This window comes from Nerophis lumbriciformis, linkage group LG08, assembly GCF_033978685.3.
Source record: "Nerophis lumbriciformis linkage group LG08, RoL_Nlum_v2.1, whole genome shotgun sequence".
NCBI lineage: Eukaryota > Metazoa > Chordata > Actinopteri > Syngnathiformes > Syngnathidae > Nerophis > Nerophis lumbriciformis.
The window spans coordinates 56,322,501-56,341,320 of record NC_084555.2 but is presented as its reverse complement, the minus strand read 5'-3'; the positions used below and the strand labels follow the sequence as shown (position 1 = coordinate 56,341,320).

General features: G+C 34.1%; 1 protein-coding gene across 1 annotated transcript in view; it reads left to right on the top strand.

The window, feature by feature from the left end:
- Window positions 1-18,820, top strand: part of tnika (TRAF2 and NCK interacting kinase a) — a 227,707-nt gene that overhangs the window by 117,289 nt on the left and 91,598 nt on the right. The window contains exons 4-7 of the mRNA XM_061969225.1: window positions 3,433-3,558; window positions 5,248-5,358; window positions 14,326-14,416; window positions 17,592-17,722. Coding sequence (XP_061825209.1) covers window positions 3,433-3,558; window positions 5,248-5,358; window positions 14,326-14,416; window positions 17,592-17,722 — 459 coding nt within the window. The remainder of the gene's footprint in view (window positions 1-3,432; window positions 3,559-5,247; window positions 5,359-14,325; window positions 14,417-17,591; window positions 17,723-18,820) is intronic.

Genomic DNA, 18,820 nt, shown 5'->3' with positions numbered 1-18,820 from the left:
AGTCCTCCTTTCTGTCCAATACCACATGAAAGTGGTTGGTTTTTGGCATCTTATTTGTCCAGCTTCCGTACTCCTTTGTATACACTTTACAAGAAATACATTGTCGGCAAACTCCGCAGCTTGCTAGCTTGTGCACGCCAGCTTTCTGAGACTCTTATTTTGGTAGCACAGGCAGGATGAAGCAGAGCTTTTATTGTGCAACTGTGCAGTCGATCTTTGGAGTTTTGACGACAGGTACGGCGCCAGAGTCTGTTGAAATAAAGTGTTTCTCGCCTTCCAGTCGGTCATTTTAATGAGTCATCTCAGAAGACCCTCGGGTGCTGTGAATGTCAATCAAGTGACCAAAGTGACGTCATAGTGAAGATTTATGATCGCTCATTTTTAGGACTATTTTTTTAATGCCTGGCTGGTGATGGACTGACACACCCTCCGAGATCGACCGGTAGATCGCGATCGACGTAATGAGCACCCCTGTTCTAAAGTGTATCAAAACAATGTGAAAGCCGGACAAATAAGATGGCAAAAAACAGCCACATTAATGTGGTATTGGACAGAAAGGAGGACTTGTTTTCTCCTTCACAATGTAAACTGGAAAATGTGGAAGTTATCAGCTTCGTTGTGGCTTGTGCAGCCCTTTGAGACACTCGGGATGTAGGGCCAATAGTGAATCCTGTCTGGTTCCAATCATCAGAATCAGGTAATACAGCAACTTATATTCTTGTCTTCATGAAATAAATGACTCGTTGTGTTCTGCTTTGAACATGCATACAATGACAACATGATACATGAGTTAAAACACTTTTAACATGTGAACAAAAAATGTCTGTTTCATAAATAAAGAAATATTAGGAAATATACTGTGGGACCCCATCAAGTCATCAAAATGGGGTCCCACAGTACGTTTTTGAGGTCCCACTTTTTTGTAAGCGTTTTGAAAACAAATGCATTATTCTGTTATATCTCACATTCTATATTGTGTCTTGGAAAAAAGGTTATTTTTCCATTATTTCCTGTTAAATAAACACAATTATTTGAATACAAGTGTACGCATAATTTCATTTGACACTTCCTCTCAGAGCAAGTGAATATGTTGTATCTCAACTGCTTTGCATCATAAAACTACACTCCATTCAATTTACGTCCGGAAATGAAGTAAAAACTATTCTGAGGCTTTAATTAATCCCTTAGTGTGAATTGATTCTGAAATAATGTGATGCACCATAATCGTATTTATTGAAGTGCATCTATCTGCATATGCTAAATTATACAGTGTTGATTGATTATGTTGTACACTTATGGTAATAACTTTAATAAAAGTGCTATCAAGACAACTTCAAAGATGCGTTATCCTTTATACTTTGTCTTTTAGTGGACAAATTCTACTGGAATTTTAGCCAACTAAAATCTTTAGGAATTGAGTTAAAGGGTCTGTTTGCAACATTTAACCCAACATGTTGAAAGAGCCATACTGGACCAAAAATGCTAAAAAACTCATCTGTCTGGAGCCGCAAAAAGTTAAAAGTGTTATAATGTAAGTGTTATAATGAAGACAACACATTAAGTAAGTGTTTCAGAGGGTGAGATAACTCCTGGAAATGACTGGCTTAAAACTGCTAAAGGTATAGATGTGTGTGCCCAAGTTAAAGGAAAGGACAGGCTGTCTTCTTCTAAAGGATTTATTACAATCTTTGCAAGCTGTTAGAGGATCCTTCACAAGTTGTTAGATGATCCTTCACAAGTTGTTAGAGGATCCTTCACAAGTTGTTAGATGATCCTTCACAAGTTGTTAGATGATCCTTCAAAAGTTGTTAGAAGATCCTTCACAAGTTGTTAGGGGATCCTTCACAAGTTGTTAGAGGATCCTTCACAAGTTGTCAGAGGATCCTTCACAAGTTGTTAGAGGATCCTTCACAAGTTGTTAGAGGATCCTTCACAAGTTGTTAGGGGATCCTTCACAAGTTGTTAGAGGATCCTTCACAAGTTGTTAGAGGATCCTTCAAAAGCTGTCAGAGGATCCTTCACAAGTTGTCAGAGGATCTTTCACAAGTTGTTAGAGGATCCTTCACAAGTTGTTAGAGGATCCTTCACAAGTTGTTAGGGGATCCTTCACAAGTTGTTAGAGGATCCTTCACAAGTTGTTAGATGATCCTTCACAAGTTGTTAGATAATCCTTCACAAGTTGTTAGAGGATCCTTCACAAGCTGTCAGAGGATCCTTCACAAGTTGTCAGAGGATCTTTCACAAGTTGTTAGAGGATCCTTCACAAGTTGTTAGAGGATCCTTCACAAGTTGTTAGATGATCCTTCACAAGCTGTCAGAGGATCCTTCACAAGTTGTCAGAGGATCTTTCACAAGTTGTTAGAGGATCCTTCACAAGTTGTTAGAGGATCCTTCACAAGTTGTTAGAGGATCCTTCACATGTTGTTAGATGATCCTTCACAAGTTGTTAGAGGATCCTTCACAAGTTGTTAGATGATCCTTCACAAGTTGTTAGATGATCCTTCACAAGTTGTTAGAGGATCCTTCACAAGTTGTTAGAGGATCCTTCACAAGTTGTTAGAGGATCCTTCACATGTTGTTAGATGATCCTTCACAAGTTGTTAGAGGATCCTTCACAAGTTGTTAGATGATCCTTCACAAGTTGTTAGAGGATCCTTCACAAGTTGTTAGAGGATCCTTCACAAGTTGTTAGATGATCCTTCACAAGCTGTCAGAGGATCTTTCACAAGTTGTTAGATGATCCTTCACAAGTTGTTAGAGGATCCTTCACAAGTTGTTAGAGGATCCTTCACAAGTTGTTAGATGATCCTTCACAAGTTGTTAGATGATCCTTCACAAGTTGTTAGATGATCCTTCACAAGTTGTTAGAGGATCCTTCACAAGTTGTTAGAGGTTCCTTCACAAGTTGTTAGATGATCCTTCACAAGTTGTTAGAAGATCCTTCACAAGTTGTTAGAGGATCCTTCACAAGTTGTTAGATGATCCTTCACAAGCTGTCAGAGGATCTTTCACAAGTTGTTAGATGATCCTTCACAAGTTGTTAGAGGATCCTTCACAAGTTGTTAGAGGATCCTTCACAAGTTGTTAGATGATCCTTCACAAGTTGTTAGATGATCCTTCACAAGTTGTTAGATGATCCTTCACAAGTTGTTAGAGGATCCTTCACAAGTTGTTAGAGGATCCTTCACAAGTTGTTAGAGGTTCCTTCACAAGTTGTTAGATGATCCTTCACAAGCCAGCTGTCTTCTTTGCCGCTGGAAAAAAAATGCCAATTTATCAAGCAGCCTTTTGTTGCTCATTAAGAAGTTCATCGCTTGCTGATGCTTCTTCTGTGTGTGTGTGTGTGTGTGTGTGTGTGTGTGTGTGTGTGTGTGTGTGTGTGTGTGTGTGTGTGTGTGTGTGTGTGGGGGGGGGGGGGGGGGGGGTGTTTAGGACGAAGAAGAGGAGATTAAAGCGGAAATCAACATGCTGAAGAAGTACAGCCATCACCGCAACATCGCCACCTACTACGGAGCGTTCATCAAGAAGAATCCTCCTGGAATTGATGACCAACTCTGGGTGTGTGTCATTTTTTTTACTGGCTTTTCTTGAAGTGATGACGTTAAAATGCATGTGGATCAAGTCTCATATTCTGGAGTTATTGGGATGACAAAACCAGAGATTGACCAAATATCCTCATATTTGGCATTTTGACATGTGTCGTATCGGTCTTTTTTTAAACACTATCTCCCTATTTTACAAGTACAACATAACTATATGAGACCAGTATCTACTTATATAGAAGTAAATAATTATTCAGGTAGATAGTAATAACCACAGCTCATGCATTCGAGTAAAACCTTCCTGAATGACATTCTGACAATAAAATTGCATTTGTGTACAAATATTGGGGTCTTTTCTTAAGCTAATTTGAATAATGCAAGCAAGTAATCAACTGTGATTAATCATGATTAATCCCAATTCCAAAATGTGATGAGTCTGATTGGCTGTAATGGGGTGTGAGAGTTAGGGTTGGGTTAGCAGCAGCAACAAATGTCATGTTGACATGTGAGCTGTTCTTCGTGTAGAGCGTGCAGTGAGGCATTCAGCATTTTCCTTCAAAATAAACCCTGACAGAACTAAACCTGGGAAAATACTTTTCCCCAGGTTTTGGGCAAAAATAAATAGGTTCCTTCAGTAAAACATTTAAAAAAATTGTTTTCAGATGATAAAATGGCATTTTTGTCAAAATATCTGGGTCTTTTTTTTTGGTTGATATGAATTATGTTAGCAGGTAAATTACTGTGATTAATTAGGATGAATACAAATTCAAATGTGGGATAAATGTGATTTAAAAAAAAATAATCATTTGACAGCACTAATTTATTTACATGACTTTTTGGTATTTAAATATTAATGTAGGGCAGTCACGTGAAGTAAGAATTCTTCTAAATAAATGTTTTTATATTATTAAAGCCCTGAAATAACACCTACAATAGAAAAGACTGTACTGTACATATAAGACTTGCGTACAGTACAGTAATATACAGTTACAAAACACAAACACTAACCTGTAAACAAAAAAAAGTACAACTTGTTTTGTTGACGATGATCATTGCTACTTTAACTTAAAGATAAGTTAAAGTAGCAATGATTGTCACACACACACTAGATGTGGTGAAATGTGTCCTCTGCATTTGACCCATCACCCTTCATCACCCCCTGGGAGGTGAGGGGAGCAGTGAGCAGCAGTGGTGGCCGCACCTGTGAATCATTTTTGGTGATTTAACCCCCAATTCCAACCTTTGATGCTGAGTGCCAAGCAGGGAGGTAATGGCTCCCATTTTTATAGTCTTTGGTATGACTCGGCCGGGGTTTGAACTCACAACCTACCCATCTCAGGGCGGACACTCTAACCACTAGGCCACTAGAAGTAATAGTAGTAGAAGTAATAGTAGTAGAAGTAATAGTAGTAGAAGTATTAGTAGTAGAAGTATTAGTAGTAGAAGTAATAGTAGTAGAAGTAATACTAGTAGAAGTAATAGTAGCAGAAGTATTAGTAGTAGAAGTAATACTAGTAGAAGTAATAGTATGATTAGTAAAAGTAATAGTAGGAGTAGAAGTAGTAATAGTAGTAGTAGTAGTAGTAGGACTGTAGTGTAGTAGTAGTAGTAGTAGTAGTAGTAGAGTGAGTAAAAAGTGTGTGTGTGTGTGTGTGTGTGTGTGTGTGTGTGTGTGTGTGTGTGTGTGTGTGTGTGTGTGGTGTAGTTGGTGATGGAGTTCTGCGGTGCAGGTTCTGTCACAGACCTGATCAAGAACACCAAAGGCAACTCTCTGAAAGAAGAATGGACAGCTTACATCTGCAGAGAGATTCTCAGGGTAACTATTCATATTATTTGTCTACTAATTCTTTCATTTACTATTCATGTTATTTTATACTAATTCTTTCATTTACTATTCATATTATTTTATACTAATTCTTTCATTTACTATTCATATTATTTTATACTAATTCTTTCATTTACTATTCATATTATTTTATACTAATTCTTTCATTTATTATTGGTATTATTTTCTACTAATTATTTTATTTACTATTGGTATTATTTGTCTACTAATTATTTCATGTACTATTGATATTATTTTCATACTAATTATTTCATTTAATATTGATATTATTTTTATACTAATTCTTTCATTTAATATTGATATTATTTTCATACTAATTATTTCATTTACTATTCATATTATTTTTATACTAATTCTTTCATTTACTATTCATATTATTTTATACTAATTCTTTCATTTAATATTGATATTATTTTCATACTAATTCTTTCATTTACTATTCATATTATTTTATACTAATTCTTTCATTTACTATTCATATTATTTTATACTAATTCTTTCATTTACTATTCATATTATTTTATACTAATTATTTCATTTACTATTCATATCATTTTATACTAATTCTTTCATTTACTATTCATATTATTTGTCTACTAATTCTTTCATTTACTATTCATATTATTTGTCTACTAATTCTTTCATTTACTATTCATATTATTTGTCTACTAATTCTTTCATTTACTATTCATATTATTTTATACTAATTATTTCATTTACTATTCATATTATTTTATACTAATTCTTTCATTTACTATTCATATTATTTGTCTACTAATTCTTTCATTTACTATTCATATTATTTTATACTAATTATTTCATTTACTATTCATATTATTTTATACTAATTTTTTCATTTACTATTCATATTATTTTATACTAATTCTTTCATTTACTATTCATATCATTTTATACTAATTATTTCATTTACTATTCATATTATTTTATACTAATTCTTTCATTTACTATTCATATTATTTTATACTAATTCTTTCATTTACTATTCATATTATTTTATACTGATTCTTTCATTTACTATTCATATTATTTTTATGCTAATTCTTTCATTTACTATTCATATTATTTTATACTAATTCTTTCATTTACTATTCATATTATTTTATACTAATTCTTTCATTTACTATTCATATTATTTTATACTAATTCTTTCATTTACTATTCATATTATTTTATACTAATTCTTTCATTTACTATTCATATTATTTTATACTAATTCTTTCATTTACTATTCATATTATTTTATACTAATTCTTTCATTTACTATTCATATTATTTTATTTTTATTCTTTCATTTACTATTCATATTATTTTATACTAATTATTTCATTTACTATTCATATTATTTTATACTAATTCTTTCATTTACTATTCATATTATTTGTCTACTAATTCTTTCATTTACTATTGATATTATTTTTATGCTAATTATTTCATTTACTATTCATATTATTTGTCTACTAATTCTTTCATTTACTATTCATATTATTTTATACTAATTCTTTCATTTACTATTGATATTATTTTTATGCTAATTATTTCATTTACTATTGATATTATTTGTCTACTAATTCTTTCATTTATTATTGGTATTATTTTCTACTAATTATTTTATTTACTATTGGTATTATTTGTCTACTAATTATTTCATGTACTATTGATATTATTTTCATACTAATTCTTTCATTTACTATTGATATTATTTTTATACTAATTCTTTCATTTAATATTGATATTATTTTTATACTAATTATTTCATTTACTATTCATATTATTTTATACTAATTCTTTCATTTACTATTCATATTATTTTATACTAATTCTTTCATTTACTATTCATATTATTTTATACTAATTCTTTCATTTACTATTCATATTATTTTATACTAATTCTTTCATTTACTATTCATATTATTTTATACTAATTCTTTCATTTACTATTCATATTATTTTATACTAATTCTTTCATTTACTATTGATATTATTTTTATGCTAATTATTTCATTTACTATTGATATTATTTGTCTACTAATTCTTTCATTTATTATTGGTATTATTTTCTACTAATTATTTTATTTACTATTGGTATTATTTGTCTACTAATTATTTCATGTACTATTGATATTATTTTCATACTAATTCTTTCATTTACTATTGATATTATTTTTATACTAATTCTTTCATTTAATATTGATATTATTTTTATACTAATTATTTCATTTACTATTCATATTATTTTATACTAATTCTTTCATTTACTATTCATATTATTTGTCTACTAATTCTTTCATTTACTATTCATATTATTTGTCTACTAATTCTTTCATTTACTATTGATATTATTTTTATGCTAATTATTTCATTTACTATTGATATTATTTGTCTACTAATTCTTTCATTTATTATTGGTATTATTTTCTACTAATTTTTTTTATTTACTATTGGTATTATTTGTCTACTAATTATTTCATTTACTATTGATATTATTTTCATACTAATTCTTTCATTTACTATTGATAATTTGTCCACTAATTCTTTCATTTACTATTCATATTATTTTATACTAATTCTTTCATTTACTATTCATATTATTTTATACTAATTCTTTCATTTACTATTCATATTATTTGTCTACTAATTATTTCATTTACTATTCATATTATTTTATACTAATTATTTCATTTACTACTCATATTATTTTATACTAATTCTTTCATTTACTATTCATATTATTTTATACTAATTCTTTCATTTACTATTCATATTATTTTATACTAATTATTTCATTTACTATTCATATTATTTTATACTAATTATTTCATTTACTATTTATATTATTTTATACTAATTCTTTCATTTACTGTTCATATTATTTTATACTAATTCTTTCATTTACTATTCATATTATTTGTCTACTATTTCTTTCATTTACTATTCATATTATTTTATACTAATTCTTTCATTTACTATTCATATTATTTGTCTACTAATTCTTTCATTTACTATTCATATTATTTGTCTACTAATTCTTTTATTTAATTTATTATTGGTATTATTTTCTACTAATTATTTCATGTACTATTGATATTATTTGTCTACTAATTCTTTCATTTACTATTCATATTATTTTTATACTAATTCTTTCATTTACTATTGGTATTATTTTCATACTAATTATTTCATTTACTATTGATATTATTTTTATACTAATTATTTCATTTACTATTGGTATTATTTTTATACTAATTCTTTCATTTACTATTGATATTATTTTTATACTAATTATTTCATTTACTATTGGTATTATTTTTATACTAATTATTTCATTTCCTATCTTTGACACCGTGTTGTTGTTTTGGTGTGCTGAGGTGTGCAGGATGGCTGCGTGAGGTCGGGTGTGTTTGCGTGTGTTTACCCTCAGAGCAGTTTTACGCTGGCACACACCACTCATTTCCTTTCCTTTCTTCCTCAGACGTCTTCTTTCACTTTCTCTTCCTCTGCTTTCTCCTCCGTTAAGAATGAACTTTTATTACTTGAGTACTTGTTGCCTGGAGGTGCTAGTCTAGTTTCTCAGGTGCTAGTCTACTTTCTCCATGCAGTTAAGAGAGGCTGAAAGAGGCCATTTGCAGCCCACAGCTAATGTTTTAATGGCACTTTGTAAAATACTATTACAAACACACATGAACAACTTTGTAAAATACTATTACAAACACACATGAACAACTTTGTAAAATACTATTACAAACACACATGAACAACTTTGTAAAATACTATTACAAACACACATGAACAACTTTGTAAAATACTATTACAAACACACATGAACAACTTTGTAAAATACTATTACAAACACACATGAACAACTTTGTAAAATACTATTACAAACACACATGAACAACTTTGTAAAATACTATTACAAACACATGAACAAGTGGAAGAAAAGAGCAAAGAGGTGAAATGTAACGAGAAGAGAAGAAGTTGATGCTTAAATAAGAAAAAAGAAAAGTGCCATGCAGGCTGTCATTGCAGAAGAAAACATAATGATTGCAAATCAATGTTGTTATGAAAGCTACATTTACTTACACTTTCAAATATTTGTTCAGGAAAATATTGCAGATTTTGTCATGAAAAAACGTTTTCTATGACAAAAAAAGGCATAAAACATATTAAAAAAAGAATAACTTATAATGGATGGCTAACTTTGAAGATGATCTAGAGATTAAAGCGTTGAAGGCAAAAAAAGTAAATGTATTATTTAGTTTGAACATTTTTAACAGTGGGGCCCTTTCGACTCCCCAATGTCTATAGTGAACTGGCATTGCTCAACAAATAATAATAATGAAATAAAATTAATGTTATGAATTATTGGCTCCAAATGCTTCACATCAAATATTCCACTTAGACATTTGTTAGGGGAATTGCAAATATTGTGTGTTTTCTTTGACAAAAGGACATAATATACATATATATACATATATATATATATATATATATATATATATATATATATATATATATATATATATATATATATATATATATGTCTTAATAAGGTTATCCAAAAAATAGTGCTCGATACCGTAGTAGAGCGCAATATATGTATGTGTGATTTTTTTTTTTTTTTTTTTTCCCCCACACATACATATATATATATATGTATATATATATATATGTGTATATATATATATATATATATATATATATATATATATATATATATATATATATGTATATATATATATATATATATATATATATATATATATATATATATATGTGTTAATAAGGTTATCCAAAAAATAGTGCTCGATACCGTAGTAGAGCGCAATATATGTATGTGTGGGAAAAAAAATCACAAGACTATTTCATCTCTACAGGTCTGTTTCATGAGGGGTTCCCTCAATCATCAGGAGATGAAAAAATCTCCTGATGATTGAGGGAACCCCTCATGAAACAGGCCTGTAGAGATGAAGTAGTCTTGTGATTTTTTTTCCCACACATACATATATATATATATATATATATATATATATATATATATATATATATATATATATATATATATATATATATATATATAACCCTAACCCTACCAACAAAGACTGCAACTGTCGAAAGAAACCTGATTGCCCTCTCAACGGGGGGTGCTTACAAACATCAGTTGTCTACCAATCTAAGGTAATACGCAAGGACATTAACACATCCGACACATATGTAGGATTAACCGAGGGAGAGTTCAAAACCAGATGGAACAATCACAAGGCTTCTTTCAGGAACCAAAACCTGCGGAATACCACAGAACTCAGCAAACACATTTGGGACCTCAAAGACAATAATGTTGAATATTCAATAACATGGCAAATTCTTGCATCCAGCACACCTTACAATAGTGGTAATAAAAGATGCAACCTATGCTTGAAAGAGAAACTGTTTATTATTTACCGTCCAGACCTGTCATCCCTCAACAAGCGCAGCGAAATTGTAACAACATGCCGCCACAGACGGAAACACCTCCTAGGTAACACATGAGCCAATCACCACGCCCCTACACCAGCCTGTACCCACCCACTCTGTGCCCTATATAAACCATGGTATGTGAATGCTCCCATTAAAATCTCCTGATGATTGAGGGAACCCCTCATGAAACAGGCCTGTAGAGATGAAGTAGTCTTGTGATTTTTTTCCCACACATACATATATTGCGCTCTACTACGGTATCGAGCACTATTTTTTGGATAACCTTATTAAGACATATATATATATATATATGTATATTAGCATGCTAAAATGCTAACTGTAACCTGTGTTAAGCACCTAATATATTAGTTTAAAATGCCAACTTGCTAATGTTAGCATGCATGACTGTAGTTTATACCTTAAAAATTTGCAAAAAAAATCCAATGTTAGCATGCTAACATGCATCATTCGTCAGGTAACAAAATATTTGACATGGAGGTGTATACTCGCAAAATTAGCAAAAACGCTAGCATGCCAATTATAGAATGCTAATGATACAGTGTTAACATTGACATATAATAGTGGAAATGCACTATATTGACAAAAGTATTTGGCCACCTGCCTTGACTCACACATGAAGTTGAAGTGCCATCCCATAGGGTTCAATATGACCTTTTGCAGCTATTACAGCTTCAACTCTTCTGGGAAGGCTGTCCACAAGGTTGCAGAGTGTCTTTATAGCAATTTTCCACCATTCTTCCAATAGCGTATTGTTGAAATCACACACTGATGTTGATAGAGAAGGCCTGGCTCTCAGTCTCTGTTCTAGTTCATCCCAAAGGTGTTCTATGGGGTTCAGGTCAGGACTCTGTGCAGGCCAGTCAAGTTCATCCACACCAGACTCTGTCATCCATGTCTTTATGGACAGTCGGCGACCTCTTTGCACTATGTGCTTCAGCATCCGCTGACCCCTCTCTGTCAGTTTACGTGGCCTACCACTTGGTGGCTGAGTTGCTGTTGTTCCCAAACTCTTCATTTTTCTTATAATAAAGTTGACTTTGGAATATTTAGGGGCGAGGAAATTTCAGGACTGGATTTGTTGCACAGGTGGCATCCTATGACAGTTCCATGCTGGAAATCACTGAGATCGGCCCATTCTTTCACAAATGTTTGTAGAAACAGTCTCCATGCCTAAGTGCTGGATTTGATACACCTGGGATTAGTGATTAGGACACCTGATTCTCTTCATTAGGATGGGTGGCCAATTACTTTTGTCAATATAGTGTAGTTACGCTCCCTTACCTTATTGTTGCAGTACCAGTCAAACTTTTGACGGGTGGTGTATATTTGTGCAAGCAACGTTGTGATGGACGCCAGCTACTCGCTGCAGTTGAGTAAAAAAAGCTCCCGAGTGCCTTCATGCGATTGTTCATTGCTAAGTAAATGTCAAGTTAAAAAGAGGTCGGGTTGAAGTCCACAAAGATGTTGTGGATGTGGTTACTAATCTGTGCTTGGTTCATGGGTGGTGGTGCGTGTTGTGGATGTGGTTACTAATCTGTGCTTGGTTCATGGGTGGTGGTGCGTGTTGTGGATGTGTTTACGGTACTAATCTGTGCTTGGTTCATGGGTGGTGGTGCGTGTTGTGGATGTGGTTACTAATCTGTGCTTGGTTCATGGGTGGTGGTGCGTGTTGTGGATGTGGTTACTAATCTGTGCTTGGTTCATGGGTGGTGGTGCGTGTTGTGGATGTGGTTACTAATCTGTGCTTGGTTCATGGGTGGTGGTGCGTGTTGTGGATGTGTTTACGGTACTAATCTGTGCTTGGTTCATGGGTGGTGGTGCGTGTTGTGGATGTGGTTACTAATCTGTGCTTGGTTCATGGGTGGTGGTGCGTGTTGTGGATGTGGTTACTAATCTGTGCTTGGTTCATGGGTGGTGGTGCGTGTTGTGGATGTGGTTACTAATCTGTGCTTGGTTCATGGGTGGTGGTGCGTGTTGTGGATGTGGTTACTAATCTGTGCTTGGTTCATGGGTGGTGGTGCATGTTGTGGATGTGGTTACTAATCTGTGCTTGGTTCATGGGTGGTGGTGCGTGTTGTGGATGTGGTTACTAATCTGTGCTTGGTTCATGGGTGGTGGTGCGTGTTGTGGACGTGGTTACTAATCTGTGCTTGGCTCATGGGTGGTGGTGCGTGTTGTGGACGTGGTTACTAATCTGTGCTTGGCTCATGGGTGGTGGTGCGTGTTGTGGACGTGGTTACTAATCTGTGCTTGGTTCATGGGTGGTGGTGCGTGTTGTGGACGTGGTTACTAATCTGTGCTTGGTTCATGGGTGGTGGTGCGTGTTGTGGATGTGGTTACTAATCTGTGCTTGGTTCATGGGTGGTGGTGCGTGTTGTGGACGTGGTTACTAATCTGTGCTTGGTTCATGGGTGGTGGTGCGTGTTGTGGATGTGGTTACTAATCTGTGCTTGGCTCATGGGTGGTGGTGCGTGTTGTGGATGTGGTTACTAATCTGTGCTTGGTTCATGGGTGGTGGTGCGTGTTGTGGATGTGGTTACTGATCTGTGCTTGGCTCATGGGTGGTGGTGCGTGTTGTGGATGTGGTTACTAATCTGTGCTTGGCTCATGGGTGGTGGTGCGTGTTGTGGATGTGGTTACTGATCTGTGCTTGGCTCATGGGTGGTGGTGCGTGTTGTGGATGTGGTTACTAATCTGTGCTTGGCTCATGGGTGGTGGTGCGTGTTGTGGATGTGGTTACTAATCTGTGCTTGGCTCATGGGTGGTGGTGCGTGTTGTGGATGTGGTTACTAATCTGTGCTTGGCTCATGGGTGGTGGTGCGTGTTGTGGATGTGGTTACTAATCTGTGCTTGGTTCATGGGTGGTGGTGCGTGTTGTGGACGTGGTTACTAATCTGTGCTTGGTTCATGGGTGGTGGTGCGTGTTGTGGATGTGGTTACTAATCTGTGCTTGACTCATGGGTGGTGGTGCGTGTTGTGGATGTGGTTACTAATCTGTGCTTGGTTCATGGGTGGTGGTGCGTGTTGTGGACGTGGTTACTAATCTGTGCTTGGCTCATGGGTGGTGGTGCGTGTTGTGGATGTGGTTACTAATCTGTGCTTGGCTCATGGGTGGTGGTGCGTGTTGTGGACGTGGTTACTAATCTGTGCTTGGCTAATGGGTGGTGGTGCGTGTTGTGGATGTGGTTACTAATCTGTGCTTGGTTGATGGGTGGTGATGCGTGTTGTGGATGTGGTTACTAATCTGTGCTTGGTTCATGGGTGGTGGTGCGTGTTGTGGATGTGGTTACTAATCTGTGCTTGGTTGATGGGTGGTGATGCGTGTTGTGGATGTGGTTACTAATCTGTGCTTGGTTCATGGGTGGTGGTGCGTGTTGTGGACGTGGTTACTAATCTGTGCTTGGCTAATGGGTGGTGGTGCGTGTGCGTGTGCGTGTGCAGGGCCTGACTCACCTCCATCAGCACAAAGTCATCCATCGAGACATCAAGGGACAAAACGTCCTGCTGACGGAGAACGCCGAGGTCAAACTAGGTGAGGGATGGGATTTCCACCATCAACCTGGCTGCTCACATATTTCTTGCTGAGTTGGAGGTTATTTGCTGTCTTTATTACGCACATTTTTTTATACTACTGATGTTTGTACATCAAATGATGTTGATCAACCCCCCGCGACCCCAAAAGGGACAAGCGGTAGAAAACGGGTGGATGGATGGATGATGTTGATCATTTCATTGAATAAAAATGCTTGAGCAAAGTGTGTGTGTTTAAAAATGGAGTGTGTAAAAATGGAGTGTAAAATCAGCCAATGAGGTCATTCTGTCTGAAGTCACCTGAATTGAGTTTGACCTTTTCAAGCAACAAATGTTTCTGCACTTCCTTTTTTATACACTTCATTTTTTCTTTGCACATTTTTTCCCCCCCAATTTTTTTTTTATACACTTCATTTTTTACACGCTGATGTTTTTCTTCACCGAATTGTTTTACACTAAATTGTTGTACCCTGACTTTGTTTACACTGAATTTTTTATTAAATACATTTTTTTCGACACTGAATTTTTTTTACACTGAAATTTTTTATACTAATCTTTTTAAACACATATTTTTTTTCTTCACTGAATTTTTTGACACAAAACCTTTATACGCTGACTTTTTTCACTCTTAATTCTTTCTAAAATTATTTTTTTTACACACATTTTTTATACACTGAATCTTTTAAGACTAATTTTTCTTAGACACTGAATTGTTTTTACACTAAATGTTTATACCCTGACTTTGTTTACACATAATTTTTTATTAAATGCATTTTTTTTTACACAGAATTTTCTATGCACTGAATTTTTCTACACTGATTTTTGTATACACATATTTTTTACACTAATCATTTATACACTAGATTTTTTTATGCACTGAATATTTTACACTGATTTTTTTAGACACTGAATTTTTTCAAACTGAAATTTTTTACAGTAATTTTTTTAAACACTGATTTTTTTAGACACTGAATTTTTGTCATACACTGATTTTTTTAACACTGGGTTTTTTTATAGACTGAATTTTTTTTACACTGATTTTTTTCCTACACTGAATTATTTTACACTAAATGTTTATACCCTGACTTTGTTTACACAAAATGTCATTTGTTTTTTCTGCACTGAATTTTTGTCCACTATTTTTTATACACATAGTTTTTTACACTAATCCTTTATACACTAGATTTTTTACACTAATCTTTTTAAACACATTTTTTTTTCTTCACTAAAAATGTATACGCTGACTTTGTTCACTTTTAATTTTTTTTTTTAATGATTTTTTTTACACACATTTTTTATACACTGAATCTTTTAACACTATTTTTTCTTAGACACTGAATTGTTTTTACGCTAAATGTTTATACCCTGACTTTGTTTACACATACTTTTTTATTAAATGCATTTTTTTTTACACAGAATTTTCTATGCACTGAATTTTTCTACACTGATTTTTGTATACACATATTTTTTACACTAATCATTTATACACTAGATTTTTTTATACACTGAATATTTTACACTGATTTTTTTTTAGACACTGAATTTTTTCAAACTGAAATTTTTTATACTAATTTTTTTAAACACTGATTTTTTTAGACACTGAATTTTTTTACACAAAAATTTTATTCGCTGACTTTGTTTACACTTAATTTTTTCTAAAATTCTTTTTTTACACACATTTTTTATACACTGAATTTGTCATACACTGATTTTTTTTTAACACTGTTTTTTTTTATAGACTGAATTTTTTTGACACTGATTTTTTCCTACACTGAATTGTTTTACACTAAATGTTTATACTCTGACTTTGTTTACACAAAATGTTTTATAAAAATATATTTTTTACACTGATTTTTTTTCTGCACTGAATTTTTGTCCAATATTTTTTGATACACATAGTTTTTTTACACTAATCCTTTATACACTAGATTTTTTTATACACTGAATTTTTTTACACTGATTTTTTAAAAACTGATATTGTTTACACTAATCTTTTTAAACACTGATTGTTTTTCTTCACTGAATTTTTTCACACAAAACTTTTATAAGCTGACTTTGTTTACACTTTTTTATTTTATTTTTATTTTTTTTTTTTACACCAATTTTTTTATACACTGAATTTTTTACACACTGATGTTTTTCTTCACTGAATTATTTTACACTAAATACTTACACCCTGACTTTGTTTACACTGATTTTTTTATACACTGAATTTTTTAACACAGATTTTTTTTCAACACTGAATTTTTGGACACAAAACCTTTATATGCTGACTTTGTTTACACATCATGTTTTCTAAAATTATTTATTTTACACACATTTTTCTATACACTCAATTTTTTAACACTGATTTTTTTTCTACACTGAATTGTTTTACTCTAAATTGTTGTACCCTGACTTTGTTTACACTGACTTTTTTATAAACTTAATTTTTTACACAGATTTTTTTTATGCACTGAATTTTTCTACACTGACTTTTGTATACACATATTTTTTTACACTAATCATTTATACACTAGATTTTTTACACACTGATTTTTTTAAACTTAATTTTTTGACACTAATTTTTTTGAACAATTATTTTTTTTCTTCACTGAATTTTTTTTACACGACTTTTATACGCTGACTTTGTTTACACTTAATTTTTATTTCGAAAATTTGTTTTTTTACACACATTTTTCATACACTGATTTTTTTACACTGAATGTTTTAGACACTGAATTTTTTTGCTGAATTTTTTTAATCACTGATTTTTTTCTTCAAAATGTTTATACCCTGACTTTGTTTACAGATCATTTTTTATAAAATGATTTTTTTTACACAGATTTTTTTATACACTGATTTTTTACACTGAATTTTTACACCCTAAATTTTAATACACACATTTTGCTCACAATTTTTCATTCACTGCAATTGTCAGCATAATTTCATTGAAATTCAAAGGCAAAAAATGAATGAATGAATATCTAGAATGACTCCACTGTAATATACTTGTTGATATACTTTTTTAATGTACTTGTTAATATACTTGCTAATATACTTGTTAATATACTTGTTAATATACTTTTTAATGTGCTTGTTAATGTACTTGTTAATATACTTGTTAATGTACTTGTTAATATACTTGTTAATATACTTGTTAATGTACTTGTTAATCAAGTGCCTTCTGCCTGCAGTGGACTTTGGTGTGTCTGCTCAGCTGGACCGGACAGTGGGAAGGCGGAACACCTTCATCGGGACGCCATATTGGATGGCGCCTGAGGTGATTGCCTGCGACGAGAACCCCGAGGCCACATACGACTTCAAGGTGCGTGAAGAAGCGCCTGCTGGGGGCCACCTTCTCTCATGTGTTGTCCTGCTGGGGGTCACCTTCTCTCATGTGTTGTCTTGTTGGGGGACACCTTCTCCTCTCATGTGTTGTCTTGTTGGGGGCCACCTTCTCCTCTCATGTGTTGTCTTGTTGGGGGCCACCTTCTCCTCTCATGTGTTGTCCTGCTGGGGGTCACCTTCTCTCATGTGTTGTCCTGCTGGGGGCCACCTTCTCCTCTCATGTGTTGTCCTGCTGGGGGCCACCTTCTTCTCTCATGTGTTGTCCTGCTGGGGGCCACCTTCTCCTCTCATGTGTTGTCCTGCTGGGGGCCACCTTCTCTCATGTGTTGTCCTGCTGGGGGCCACCTTCTCCTCTCATGTGTTGTCCTGCTGGAGGCCACCTTCTCTCATGTGTTGTCCTGCTGGGGGCCACCTTCTCTCATGTGTTGTCCTGCTGGGGTTCACCTTCTCTCATGTGTTGTCCTGCTGGGGGCCACCTTCTCTCATGTGTTGTCCTGCTGGGGGCCACCTTCTTCTCTCATGTGTTGTCCTGCTGGGGGTCACCTTCTCTCATGTGTTGTCCTGCTGGGGGCCACCTTCTCTCATGTGTTGTCCTGCTGGGGGCCACCTTCTCTAATGTGTTGTCTTGTTGGGGGCCACCTTCTCCTCTGATGTGTTGTCCTGCTGGGGGCCACCTTCTCCTCTCATTTGTTGTCTTGTTGGGGACCACCTTCTCCTCTCACGTGTTGTCCTGCTGGGGGCCACATTCTTTCATGTGTTGTCCTACTGGGGGCCGCCTTCTCCTCTCATATGTTGTCCTGCTGGGGGTCACCTTCTCTCATGTGTTGTCTTGTTGGGGGCCACCTTCTCCTCTCATGTGTTGTCCTGCTGGGGGCCACCTTCTCCTCTCATGTGTTGTCCTGCTGGGGGCCACCTTCTCTCATGTGTTGTCCTGCTGGGGGCCACCTTCTCCTCTCATGTGTTGTCCTGCTGGGGGCCACCTTCTCCTCTCATGTGTTGTCCTGCTGGGGGCCACCTTCTCTCATGTGTTGTCTTGTTGGGGGCCACCTTCTCTCATGTGTTGTCCTGCTGGGGG